The sequence below is a fragment of the Oncorhynchus clarkii genome, chromosome 17, assembly GCF_045791955.1.
Source record: "Oncorhynchus clarkii lewisi isolate Uvic-CL-2024 chromosome 17, UVic_Ocla_1.0, whole genome shotgun sequence".
NCBI classification, from domain to species: domain Eukaryota; kingdom Metazoa; phylum Chordata; class Actinopteri; order Salmoniformes; family Salmonidae; genus Oncorhynchus; species Oncorhynchus clarkii.
In genome coordinates, this window is record NC_092163.1 from 17649397 (window position 1) to 17662824 (window position 13428).

The window sequence follows — 13428 nt, forward strand, 5'->3', positions numbered from 1 at the left end:
TTCATAGGCACTGACTGCCTTGCCACGGTATCCCCACGGTCTTCCTTGCACAAGGCGGCGATATTTCTTGGCCAAGTGAAATCCACCGAAAAAAAATCAGAAAGGGCTTTGTTTTTAAAGCACGTTGTTTTTTTCGAACAACGGCTGTGTTGTTGTCTTGGTACTGTAAATACAAGCAGTAACTAGCTAGCTGGTTCGGTTCAATACTTTTTTTCTTCAGTTCAATACTTGTGTTGCAAAACAGACGTGGCTAACGTTACGCATTTATACTAAGAAGCTCACACTGTATAGGTAAAACACGTTTTATCAATCAATGTTAGCATTGGCAAAATGGCCTGTTGTGTTGAACTGCTGTCTTTGTTATCCTGCTAAGTTTGCTAGCTAGTTATATTACTTAGCTAGTTAACGTTAGCTGGACATTGGCTCATTTAACATGTATTTGAAGCTAACGTTAGCTGCTAGATTGCATACAAAATTAGAAGTATGTGTCCTTTTGGTTGATTTGGGCTAGCTAGATAAGAAAGAGATCATGAACGTTTGATTGATTGTAGCTAGAGTTTGGTTGGTGGTTGTCTAGCCTGATGGTAGCTAACAACTTCTTGCTGATTTTAATCAATCGCTTCCATCATTATTCTCTGCTATCCATAATTGTTCACGTAGTTATCTATCTACCAGTATCTAGCTATCCACTTAACGGTCCAACAACTTACTTTTGCTTATATAATATTTACGGGACAATTATTTTTCAGGAAATGGAAAACGTGGATTTCTCAGAAGATGAAATTCAACAACAATTGGAGGCACTTGGTTACAACAACATACCAAGACACAGACTATGTGAATTCAAAAGAGGTGGGTTGATCAAATTAGTGAATATAAGTCTACATTTTGATGACCAAATGCTGACTAAATCTGAAATAACTGGGATGTCTTGTCACTTTCACTCTGCAAGTTAGCTGTCAGATTGGTGGAGAAGCAACTTTGTGTGTGTGTGTACATATATAGATCTAGATGAACTGATCCGACATGAAAAATCTAAGAGCCACTCATCCAGTGAATTGAACTCGACAAGATCTCAAAGCACCATCTTCAAAAGTCCTCCTGCAGTCACCAAGGTTAAAGGTAAGATCACTGTACGTATTCTCATGTCCACTACATAATCAAATATAACTGGGCCCGGTTTCCCAAATGCTTCTTAAGGCTAAGTTCATCTTAGAGCCATGGGTTCCTATATGGTTTTAATGATGAACTTAGCCTTAAGATGCTTTTGGGGAAGTGGGCCCTGGTCAGTGAGTGTTGGTTGCACCGTTTGATGAGCATTGAGGTTCCTCTCGAGTCTCGATTGAATTTCCTTGTTTTCCCCCCTAACAGTACAGGATAACACTGCAGCCTTCAGAAATGTGTTTGCCCAGGATGGTCCATCACACCATGAAAGACGGGTACATATTCTTGTCCCAAATCATTCAGTCCCCCTTCATCCAGCAGATAAGCTAGCTGTATTGTATTTATTAAATATAATAATAATGCTAGAATGGCATGTTACTTCGTTCTGTGCTCCACCCAGGTGCTAACCTCCACATACAGCAGAGATAACAGTAACTATGGTGCCAGACAGGAGTATGACTCCTACACTCAGCACTCTGTTGCCCCCAAGTACCAGCGCCCCTCAACAGCCCCTAATAGGCTGGAAGTGGATCCAGACCTAACTGACCTCCAGCAGTTATCGTTCGCTGTCAGTCAGTCATCCACACCAGACCGAGACACAGGAGCGCATGGGAGACCCTTTATCAAGAGGAAAGTCCTTAGGTGCGGTAAGTTTACATCAGGCGACTTTGTAAAGACTATAATGATCATGTGTGTGGCTTTGTAAAGACTATAATGATCACGTGTGTGGCTTTGTAAAGACTATAATGATCACGTGTGTGGCTTTGTAAAGACTATAATGATCACGGGTGTGGCTTTGTAAAGACTATAATGATCACGGGTGTGGCTTTGTAAAGACTAATGATCACGGGTGTGGCTTTGTAAAGACTAATGATCACGTGTGCTATTGAGGATACTTGAATCAACCTCACTCTGTTTCTTCCTAAAGGAAACATCAAGGCCAAGTTCACATCTGCGATGAATCAACACACAGTGAAGATTCAGGTAATTCAATGTTATGCATGATATTATTTATGCAAACAGGCTTAGGAGTACTATATTTAAAATAAGGCCCGAGGGGGTGTGGTATGTTGGCCATTATAAACTGGGTAGTTGGGGTCCTGGATGCTGATTGGCTGAAACTGCATTCTAGCAATGTAAACTCAGCAAAAAAAGAAACATCTCTTTTTCAAGGCCCTGTCTTTCAAAGATAATTTGTAAGAATCCAAATAACTTCACAGATCTTCATTGTAATGGGTGTAAACACTGTTTCCCATGCTTGTTCAATGAACCATAAACAATTAATGAACATGCACCTGTGGAACGGTCGTTAAGACACTAACAGCTTATTAGGGTCACAGTTATGAAAACTTAGGACACTAGAGGCCTTTCTACTGACTCTGAAAAACACCAAAAGAAGGATGCCCAGGGTCCCTGCTCATTTTTGTGAACGTGCCTTAGGCATGCTGCAAGGAGGCATGAGGACTGCAGATGTGGCCAGGGCAATAAATTGCAATGTCCGTACTGTGAGACGCCTAAGACAACGCTACAGGGAGACAGGACGGACAGCTGATCATCCTCGCAGTGGCAGACCACGTGTAACAACACCTGCACAGGATCGGTACATCCGAACATCACACCTGTGGGACAGGTACAGGATGGCAACAAAAACTGCCCAAGTTACACCAGGAACGCACAATCCCTCGATCAGTGCTCAGACTGTCCGCAATAGGCTGAGAGAGGCTGGACTGAGGGCTTGTAGGCCTGTTGTAAGGCAGGTCCTCACCAGACATCACCGGCAACAACATCGCTTATGGGCACAATCCCACCGTCGCTGGACTAGACAAGACTGGCAAAAAGTGCTCTTCACTGACGAGTTGCGGTTTTGTCTCACCAGGAGTGATGGTCGGATTTGCGTTGATCGTCAAAGGAATGAGCGGGATCGATTTAGAGATGGAGGGTCCGTCATGGTCTGGGGCGGTGTGTCACAGCATCATTGGACTGAGCTTGTTGTCATTGCAGGCAATCTCAACACTGTGCGTTACAGGGAAGACATCCTCCTTCCTTGTGGTACCCTCTCTGCAGGCTCATCCTGACATGACCCTCCAGCATGACAATGCCACCAGCCATACTGCTTGTTCTGTGCGTGATTTCCTGCAAGACAGGAATGTCAGTGTTCTGCCATGGCCAGCGAAGAGCCCGGATCTCAATCCCATTGAGCACATCTGGAACCTGTTGGATCGGAGGGTGAGGGCTTGGGCCATTCCCCCCAGAAATGTCCGGGAACTTGCAGGTGCCTTGGTGGAAGAGTGGGGTAACATCTCATGGCAAGATATGGCAAATCTTGTGCAGTCCACGAGGAGGAGATGCACTGCAGGACTTAATGCAGCTGGTAGCCACACCAGATACTGACTTACTTTTGATTTTGACCCCCCCCCCACACATTTTATTTCATTTCTGTTAGTCACATGTCTGTAGAACTTGTTCAGTTTATGTCTCAGTTGTTGAATCTTATGTTCATACAAATATTTACACTTGTTAAGTTTGCTGAAAATAAACGCAGTTGACAGTGGGAGGACGTTTCTTTTTTTGCTGAGTTTATATCATGCATTATAAACTGGGTGGTTCAAGCCCTGAATGCTGATTTGCTGACAGCCGTGTTCTATCAGACCGTATACCACGGGTATGACAAAACAATTATTTTTTACTGCTCTAATTATGTTGGTAACCATTTTATAGTAGCAGTAAGGCACCTTGGGGATTTGTGAAATATGGCCAATATACCATGCTTACAGGCTGTGTCCAGGCATGTTGCGTTGTGCCTAAGAACAGCACTTAACAGTGGTGTATTGGCCATATTCCACACCTCCTCGGGCCTTATTGCTTAAATATACCACGGGTATGACACAACTACTTGTTTACTGTTATATTTATGTTGGAAACCAGTTATTGTCGTGCCTAAGAACAACCCTTATGGGTGGTATATTGGCCACAACTCTTTATTGCTTAAATATACCACGGCTAAAGGCTGTTCTTAGGCATGACGTGGAGTGCCTGGATACAGCCCTTAGCCATGGTGTATTGGCCATACACCACAAACCCACAAGGTATATTATTGCTATTATAAACTGGTTACCAACATAAATAGAACAGTAGACAAGTATATTGTCTGATATACACATGCCTGAGATGCTGTTTCAGCCAATCAGCACCCAGGATCCAAACTACAGGGTATATAATTGTATTTAGTTTTCAGATGCCTGTTGTTGGAGCCAGTTTCTATTTCTTTGGTTATGCAAATATTTGTTTATTAGGTCATATTGTTCCATTTAGAATAACTTCAATTAATTTCTATATAAGGTGTGTGTATATTAATTTGGTGATGTGGTCTTATGATTTGAATGAGAATAGGTCAATTACACCCTCTAGCCAGAATTCAAGTACGGACGGGCCCGCACAGATATGTTAATTGGGTATTTTGAGATGAGAAGTAGGGCCTGCTAGTCATGGCAAATGTTTGGGTTACTGGGACCCACACACGTCTTACCTTGATCTTTTAATTTAAATGGAATATTGGAACCTTTGTTTACCTTGCACTTATTATTTTTAATTCAACATATAAAACATTTGTTTTATTCATCAAGCCATTGGATTCTTGACTTTCTATGGATTTGCGTCTCAAATCTTTCAACTGGTTTTCCCATGGCTATTTGAAAGCCACTACATTTAAGTAAAAAAAGTTCCACATGTTATGGGTTAATCAAGACACCTGGAGCAGGGCCTCCCGGGTGGCGCAGTGGTTAAGCTTGTGCCATCAGAGTTCCTGGGTTCGCGCCCAGGCTCTGTCGTAACCGGCCGCGACCGGGAGGTCCGTGGGGTGACGCACAATTGGCCTAGCGTCGTCCGGGTTAGGGAGGGATTGGTCGGTAGGGATCTCCTTGTCTCATCGCGCACCAGCGACTCCTGTGGTGGGCCGGGCGCAGTGCGTGCTAGCCAAGGTTGCCAGGTGCACAGTGTAGCCTCCGACACATTGGAGGAAGGGTTGTATGCGCGTTAAGAAGCAGTACGGCTGGTTGGGTTGTGTATCGGAGGACGCATGACATTCAGCCTTCGTCTCTCCCGAGCCCGTACGGGAGTTGTAGCAATGAGACAAGATAGTAGCTACTACAACAATTGGATACCACGAAATTGGGGAGAAAAAGGGGTAAAATTCAAAACAAAAAAAAAACACCTGGAGCAAAGCAGCTCTGCTGACAAAAGAGACCGTGAGTACAATACCTGTTTAACGTGCAAGCTAAGCCTATCTTTTGTGATTGTTGGTTTGGAAATGTTTGACGCGTCTGTTTTGGAAACAAATGTCGCAAGCTGTTCGTTAGGCGCTATTGGAAATGCACTGTTGATATTGACAAACAAAGCTTAGTGCCATGGACTTTTTGGACAAGCTGCTGAGAAGGAATACATCACACAGCATTGTGGAGTTGCAGTTCCTCTGGCGACCAGCCTTCAACAGGTGGCAGTATAGAGCAACATTGAGACCACAGGGAATAATCCTCTTAGCACTACTCCTTAGCCATCTGTCTCTGCTGTCTCTGCAGATCACCACACACTCCCCACAGCAGCAGCATAAGGAGACATCTTACCCTTCGCTACCATGTATAAAATGTACGACAGTCAGTGGGATGAAGAGAGTGAGGACGGGAATAGCTCCCTAAACTCTGCTTTCTGGTCCGATGGGGAGGAGGAGGAGGAGGAGAAGGTTGAGCAATACAAGCAGGAAGATACAGAGCCCAACAGAACCACTGAACACACACAAGAGGAGCCACCTGTTGAGGAGCCACCTGTCACAGAGCGTCCAAAGGAAACCGAACAGGAGGAGTGTAGAGGAGAAGGGGCTAAGCAGGGTGAAAAGATTGACGAGGAGGGTTACAGCACTCGTGATGGGAGCCCGGCGCTGAGCTTACTGACATCTGGTTATGGCACCTACAGGCCAGACTCTTCAGCTAAGGACGACCCGGAGGGAGAAGACTATAGAGACGACAGTACCATAGCTGAGTTTGACAGAGAAAGTCAGGGCCTTTCTGAGATGCAATATGGCGATGAGGATGACCAGTCGCTCAGCAATTTTGATGTTGACGGTAAGGAGGATACCACTGATCTACAGATCTGTGAGGACACCGGTTTGAGGACGAAGTTGGAAGAAAGTCAAAGCCTCTCTAATATGGCATATTGTGAAGATCATCCTCCTGTTGAATTGGAGAGCAAAGACCGCACTGATGTGAACTACTGTGAAGATGACTATACATTGGCTCAGACTAAAAATGACAAGGCAGTATTAGATGGGATATATCCTGAAGACAGTTCTCTCGCTGAGTCCAAAGACAATGAGAGGCCCACTGGAGAAGGAAATAGGAAAGAAGAGAAAGGAGCAGAGGATGAGCAGGAGTGGGAGGATTTGCAGTCGCTGGCGGGCAATAAAGATATTACGTTAATTGATTCCAAGTCTACTAAGACTTATGAAGAGTGGGAGGATAACAGAAGACACAAAAGGGGTAAACTGTATACCCGGTCTATTCTCTCTATAGAATGAAAATACAATTTCTGTAGGTAACATCTCCTTAGTCCAAGTGTGTGCATAATAGACTGACACCCTGTACAAGAGAACAAAGCCAAAGACCTTGCCTGAATTTTGTTGAATGTCATGTCATCCATTGCAGTGGTTCCCAACCTTTTTCGATTACTGTACCACCAACTGAATTTTGCTCTGCCCGGAGTACCCCTGAAGTACCCCTTGTTTTTTATTTTTTATTTCACCGTTATTTAACCAGGTAGGCCAGTTGAGAAGTTCTCATTTACAACTGCGACCTGGCCAAGATAAAACAAAGCAGTGCGACAATAAACAACATGGGATAAACAAAGGATAAACAAATGTACAGTCAATAACACAATATAAAAATCTATATACAGTGTGTGCAAATGGAGTAAGGAGGTAAGGCAATAAATAGGCCAATAGTAGCGAAGTAATTACAATTGAGCAAATTAACACTGGAGTGATAGATGTGCAAGTAGAAATACTGGTGTGCAAAAAAAGTAAATAAAAACAATATGGATGAGGTAGGTAGTTGGATGGGCTATTTACAGATGGGCTGTGTACAGCTGCAGCGATCGTTAAAGCATCAGCTATCTGAGCAGCTTAAGTTAGTGAGGGAGATATAAGTCTCCAACTTCAGCGATTTTTGCAATTCGTTCCAGTCATTGGCAGCAGAGAACTGGAAGGAAAGGCGGCCAAAGTAGGTGTTGGCTTTGGGGATGACCCAGTGAGATATACCTGCTGGAGTGCGTGCTACGGGTGGGAGTTATGGTGAGATAAGGCGGAGCTTTACCTAGCAAAGACTTATAGATGACCTAGAGCCAGTGGGTTTGGCGACGAATATGTAGCAAGGGCCAGTCGACGAGAGCATACAGGTTGCAGTGGTGGGTGGTATATGGGGCTTTGGTGACAAAACGGATGGTACTGTGATTGACTGCATCCAGTTTGCTGAGTAGAGTGTTGGAGGCTATTTTGTAAATGACATCGCCGAAGTCGAGGATCGGTAGGACAGTCAGTTTTACGAGGGTATGTTTGGCAGCGTGAGTGAAGGAGGCTTTGTTGCGAAATAGGAGGCCACGGAAGGAGTGTTGTATGGCATTGCAGCTCGTTTGGAGGTTTGTTAACAGTGTTCAAAGAAGGGCCAGATGTATACAGAATGGTGTTGTCTGCGTAGAGGTGGATCAAGGAATCACCCACAGCAAGAGCGACATCATTTATTTATATATATATATATATATATATATATATATATATATATATACATACACACACACACACACACACACACACACACACACACACACACACACAGAGAGAAAAGAGTCGGCCCGAGAATTGAACCCTGTGGCACCCCCATAGAGACTGCCAGAGGTCATGACAACAGGCCCTCTGATTTGACACACTGAACTCTATCTGAGAAGTAGTTGGTGATCCAGGCGAGGCAGTCATTTGAGAATCCAAGGCTGTTAAGTCTGCCGATAAGAATACGGTGATTGACAGAGTCGAAAGCCTTAGCCAGGTCGATGAAGAAGGCTGCACAGTACTGTCTTTTATCGATGGCGGTTATGATATCGTTTAGTACCTTGAGCGTGGCTGAGGTGCACCCGTGACCAGCTCGGAAATCAATCCGATTTCCGAGCTGGTCACGGGTGCACCTCAGCCACAGCGGAGAAGGTATGGTGGGATTCGAAATGGTCAGTGATCTGTTTAACTTGGCTTTCGAAGACTTTAGAAAGGCAGGGCAGGATGGATATAGGTCTGTAACCATTTGGGTCTAGAGTGTCACCCCCTTTGAAGAGGGGGATGACCGCGGCTGCTTTTCAATCTTTAGGAATCTCAGACGATATGAGAGGTTGAACAGACTAGTAATAGGGATTGCAACAATGGCGGCGGATAATTTTAGTAAGAGGGTCCAGATTGTCTAGCCCAGCTGATTTGTACGGGCCCAGGTTTTGCAGCTCTTTCAGAACATCTGCTATCTGGATTTAGGTGAACGAGAAGCTGGGGAGGCTTGGGCAAGTAGCTGCGGGGGGTGTGGAGCTGTTGGCTGGGATTGGGGGAGCCAGGAGGGATGCATGGCCAGCCATAGAGAGATGCTTCTTGAAATTCTCGATTATTGTGGATTTATCAGTGGTGACAGTGTTTCTTAGCCTAGGTGAAGTGGGCAGCTGGGAGGAGGTGCTCTTATTCTCCATGGACTTTACAATGTCCCAGAACTTTTTGGAGTTAGAGCTACAGGATGCACATTTCTGTTTGAAAAAGCTAGCCTTTGCTTTCCTAACTGAGTGTATTGGTTCCTGAAAAATGGCATATCGCGAGGACTATACGATGCTAGTACAGTACGCCACAGGATGTTTTTGTGCTGGTCAAGGGCAATCGGGTCTGGAGTGAACCAAGGGCTACAGTGCCTTGCGAAAGTATTCGGCCCCCTTGAACTTTGCGACCTTTTGCCACATTTCAGGCTTCAAACATAAAGATATAAAACTGTATTTTTTTGTGAAGAATCAACAACAAGTGGGACACAATCATGAAGTGGAACGACATTTATTGGATATTTCAAACTTTTTTAACAAAACAAAAACTGAAAAATTGGGCGTGCAAAATTATTCAGCCCCCTTAAGTTAATACTTTGTAGCGCCACCTTTTGCTGCGATTACAGCTGTAAGTCGCTTGGGGTAAGTCTCTATCAGTTTTGCACATTGAGAGACTGACATTTTTTCCCATTCCTCCTTGCAAAACAGCTCGAGCTCAGTGAGGTTGGATGGAGAGCATTTGTGAACAGCAGTTTTCAGTTCTTTCCACAGATTCTCGATTGGATTCAAGTCTGGACTTTGACTTGGCCATTCTAACACCTGGATATGTTTATTTTTGAACCATTCCATTGTAGATTTTGTTTTATGTTTTGGATCATTGTCTTGTTGGAAGACATCTCCGTCCCAGAATGGTCCTGTATTTGGCTCCATCCATTTTCCCATCAATTTTAACCATCTTCCCTGTCCCTGCTGAAGAAAAGCAGGCCCAAACCATGATGCTGCCACCACCATGTTTGACAGTGGGGATGGTGTGTTCAGGGTGATGAGCTGTGTTGCTTTTACGCCAAACATAATGTTTTGCATTGTTGCCAAAAAGTTCAATTTTGGTTTCATCTGACCAGAGCACCTTCTTCCACAGTTTTGGTGTGTCTCCCAGGTGGCTTGTGGCAAACTTTAAACAACACTTTTTATGGATATCTTTAAGAAATGGCTTTCTTCTTGCCACTCTTCCATAAAGGCCAGATTTGTGCAATATACGACTGATTGTTGTCCTATGGACAGAGTCTCCCACCTCAGCTGTAGATCTCTGCAGTTCATCCAGAGTGATCATGGGCCTCTTGGCTGCATCTCTGATCAGTCTTCTCCTTGTAGGAGCTGAAAGTTTAGAGGGACGGCCAGGTCTTGGTAGATTTGCAGTGGTCTGATACTCCTTCCATTTAAATATTATCGCTTGCACAGTGCTCCTTGGGATGTTTAAAGCTTGGGAAATCTTTTTGTATCCAAATCCGGCTTTAAACTTCTTCACAACAGTATCTCAGACCTGCCTGGTGTGTTCCTTGTTCTTCATGATGCTCTCTGCGCTTTTAACGGACCTCTGAGACTATCACAGTGCAGGTGCATTTATACGGAGACTTGATTACACACAGGTGGATTGTATTTATCATCATTAGTCATTTAGGTCAACATTGGATCATTCAGAGATCCTCACTGAACTTCTGGAGAGAGTTTGCTGCACTGAAAGTAAAGGGGCTGAATAATTTTGCACGCTCAATTTTTCAGTTTTTGATTTGTTAAAAAAGTTTGAAATATCCAATAAATGTCGTTCCACTTCATGATTGTGTCCCACTTGTTGTTGATTCTTCACAAAAAAATACAGTTTTATATCTTTATGTTTGAAGCCTGAAATGTGGCAAAAGGTCGCAAAGTTCAAGGGGGCCGAATACTTTCGCAAGGCACTGTATATCTATTCTTAGTTCAATTTTTTTTTGAAAGGGGCATGCTTATTTAAGATGGTGAGGAAAGCACTTTTAAAGAACAACCAGGCATCCTCTACTGATGGGACGAGGTCAATATTCTTCCAGGATACCCGAGCCAGGTCGAATTTTAGAAAGGCCAGCTTGTGCATTTTAGCAGTAGGCCTATGGTCTCATGAGTCTTATCAAGTACCCCTAGGGTGTCCTAATACACCTGGTTGGGAACCACTGATACAGTGCATAGAACTAATCTCTTGCAGCACTTGTATAACTAAAATGTGAGATGTACTGGGCTGTCCAGCTCAGTGATCATGCAACACCTGCCTAGCCCTTACTAGCATTGCTTATGGCCTTACACAGTGGTAACTACGGCTAACGTGTTAATTGTGTCCCCATTATGTCTTCCTTTCAGGTGCAGTGAGTGGGCCGGGGGAGCGTCTGGGAGGGATTCATGTGTCCATGTCCACCCATCAGGAGTTGGAGAGTGATGAAGCAGGCAGTCTGAGTGACAGGTCGGAGTCGGACCGTCTCCCAAGTGCCTTCAAAGCCTACATCAGAGGCATGGTGGGTACTCTTGCCTTTTGAGAGCCAACATCGGTTTTGTTTATTCATCTCAGAAAATTAAACATGGGTACATTTACATTTGTCATTTAGCAGACGCTCTTATCCAGAGCGACTTAAGTTAGTGCATTCATCTTAAAATAGCTAGGTGGGACAACCACACAGTCATAGTAACATTTTTCTCAAAGTAGCTATCAGCAAAGTCAGCTAGTAAGAGGGGAAGTGTTAGTTTACGAAAAGGGGTGTGGTGCTGTGGGATTATTTAGGATACTCTTTGAAGAGGTAGAGTTTGATGTTTTCGGAAGAAATCATTTATCCTCACGTCCAGGATCTTTTTTGACAATCGTTCCAAACGTATACATGTATGTTTTGTTGAAAACAAATCGTTTTAAATCTCTTACAGGCCAGATCTCGGAGTGAGATTGACATCAGACCCCAGCCCAAGTCGTGTAAGTACCCACACTGCTGTTACATGTCATCGTGCTCACTGCAATCTGTCCTGTTACAATGTGCCCCAGTTAAACGTAGTCACTCATGTCTCCTCTTGCAGTTATCCGCCCAGTAAAGGATCATCCTCACACCAAAAATCTGAAGAAGACAGACCCAGTGGCAAAGTAAGAGGATAATTACCAAAATGTCTAAATAATCAGTATACATCTTTTGAAAGATTACTGCTACATTTCATATTTTTCCCCATCTACCAAAGGTATTTCCAGTACAAGCAGGACTGGGAAATGTTCAAGGCGCCAGGAGAGAAGGATAGAAAAGCACTGCACTGGGAAATCAGGGTATTAAACACCTTCTCCATAACAAACTCAGTTGGCTTGCATACTTTATTTCAAGACCACTTTTTTGCATGTAGTGGACAAATCATGATTAATTGTAATGATGCATGACCATAATGTCTGAATGAATCACTCTTTGTATTTTCAGGAACAGCTCGCATACCAACCTCTACCAGTGAGTATGCTTAATTTATAACAGAATTGTATAATCTTGTAACCATCCTGTCATTCATTATTTCAGGTCAGAAATTTCCTAAAAGGGATCCCCCCCCCCCCCCCCCCCAAAAGAATGTCATTAGTCCATGCCATGTTTGACACAGTCCCGCATAAATTATGCATGTCAACGTTCAATATTTCAAGATAAATTGCTTTCAGTATCCTGATGCCCAAAGTGTGTGTTAAGACACATTTCTGTGGACTGTAAGGTAAATGGACAAAGTATTTGTTTTTGATTCCTTTCTCTCCCCTAATTTAGACAGATCTGAGTTTCTTATTCAATGTTGTTCTGAGGGCATAACCACATTAGGTTTTAGTCAAGTAATCCAAGTTGATAGAGAATGTATAATACGGGACTCGCATTCAAACCAGGGACCTACTGCATGGCAACCCATGTTACGCTCTCTGCCACTTGCACCAGGCATGCCTTTTTACTGTTAATGACTGTAAGCCCAACCCACTGATCTTTAAAAACGAGAGTTAGAAATCAGCATCAGGTGTTGAACCTGGGACCTGTTGTTTTATACCCGCTAGCCAACCTGCCTCCCTAACCTGGCTCCTCTTATTTGACTCAAACCTGTCACTGGGTCGCAAGCCACACCCACTAATCATTAACCAATCACATTCCTAAATGGCTGGACAGGTGAACGCAAGGACTCCACCTTTCCAGTCATTACAAATTAAAGATTACTTCAAGGAAGGGTCCACTTTTAAAGAATTTGAAAAGGAATAAGTAAAACCACTGATGCTGCATTGCTCCCTGGAAACCACAGACATGGGTCAAACATGGCCTAACGGAAAATTAATTTTTAAAAATTCCGGGGGGGTAAATACCTAGCGATGACTGAAAACATTGACATCTTGTAATGTCCCCCCCTCCAGCCGAAGCCTCGAAGAGTATTTGTGCCCAACACCTACGTGGTGCCTACAGAGAAGAAACGCTCCGCCCTGAGATGGGAAATACGACATGACTTGGCCAATGGACTCCTACCGCCAATCAACTATCGACTCTAGGCCTTATGTACTTTACGCCTAAAATAGGCTCGCTTTTAATCACCAGTTTGCATATCTTATCATTGACATTTATTTATTATATTAAAAGGCATGACAAACATTTTGTATCATTGAAT

The 13428-nt window shown here is 43.7% G+C and overlaps 1 protein-coding gene across 3 annotated transcripts; it reads left to right on the forward strand.

Moving 5' to 3' along the window:
• Positions 1 to 116: 116 nt before the first annotated feature.
• Positions 117 to 13412, forward strand: LOC139370392 (centriolar and ciliogenesis-associated protein HYSL1-like). 3 transcript variants are annotated; one of them, XM_071109842.1, is made up of 12 exons: positions 117 to 291; positions 750 to 852; positions 1006 to 1122; positions 1372 to 1439; positions 1565 to 1806; positions 2093 to 2148; positions 11149 to 11300; positions 11701 to 11746; positions 11848 to 11911; positions 12004 to 12085; positions 12231 to 12257; positions 13181 to 13412. In XM_071109842.1, the coding sequence occupies exons 2-12, from the start codon at positions 753 to 755 to the stop codon at positions 13310 to 13312; spliced, it is 1086 nt and encodes a 361-aa protein (XP_070965943.1). In that variant the 5' UTR covers positions 117 to 291; positions 750 to 752; the 3' UTR covers positions 13313 to 13412. The 3 variants fall into 3 exon arrangements, with proteins under 3 accessions (XP_070965943.1, XP_070965941.1, XP_070965942.1); XM_071109840.1 differs by lacking the exons at positions 117 to 291; positions 750 to 852; positions 1006 to 1122; ... (1 more) ...; positions 1565 to 1806; positions 2093 to 2148 and adding an exon at positions 5766 to 6692; XM_071109841.1 differs by lacking the exons at positions 117 to 291; positions 750 to 852; positions 1006 to 1122; ... (2 more) ...; positions 2093 to 2148; positions 13181 to 13412 and adding an exon at positions 5766 to 6692 and having other exon boundaries at positions 12231 to 12350.
• The last annotated feature ends 16 nt before the right edge of the window (positions 13413 to 13428 follow it).

What these genes read in the sequence shown, in the direction of transcription:
- LOC139370392 (XM_071109840.1), top strand. Translation starts at nt 5,795, where the DNA reads ATGTATAAAATGTACGACAGTCAGTGGGATGAAGAGAGTGAGGACGGG. An exon ending in CAGACCCCAGCCCAAGTCGT is followed by an intron (nt 11,747 to 11,847) that starts GTAAGTACCCAC and finishes CTCCTCTTGCAG; the next exon opens with TTATCCGCCCAGTAAAGGAT. An exon ending in CACTGCACTGGGAAATCAGG is followed by an intron (nt 12,086 to 12,230) that starts GTATTAAACACC and finishes TTGTATTTTCAG; the next exon opens with GAACAGCTCGCATACCAACC.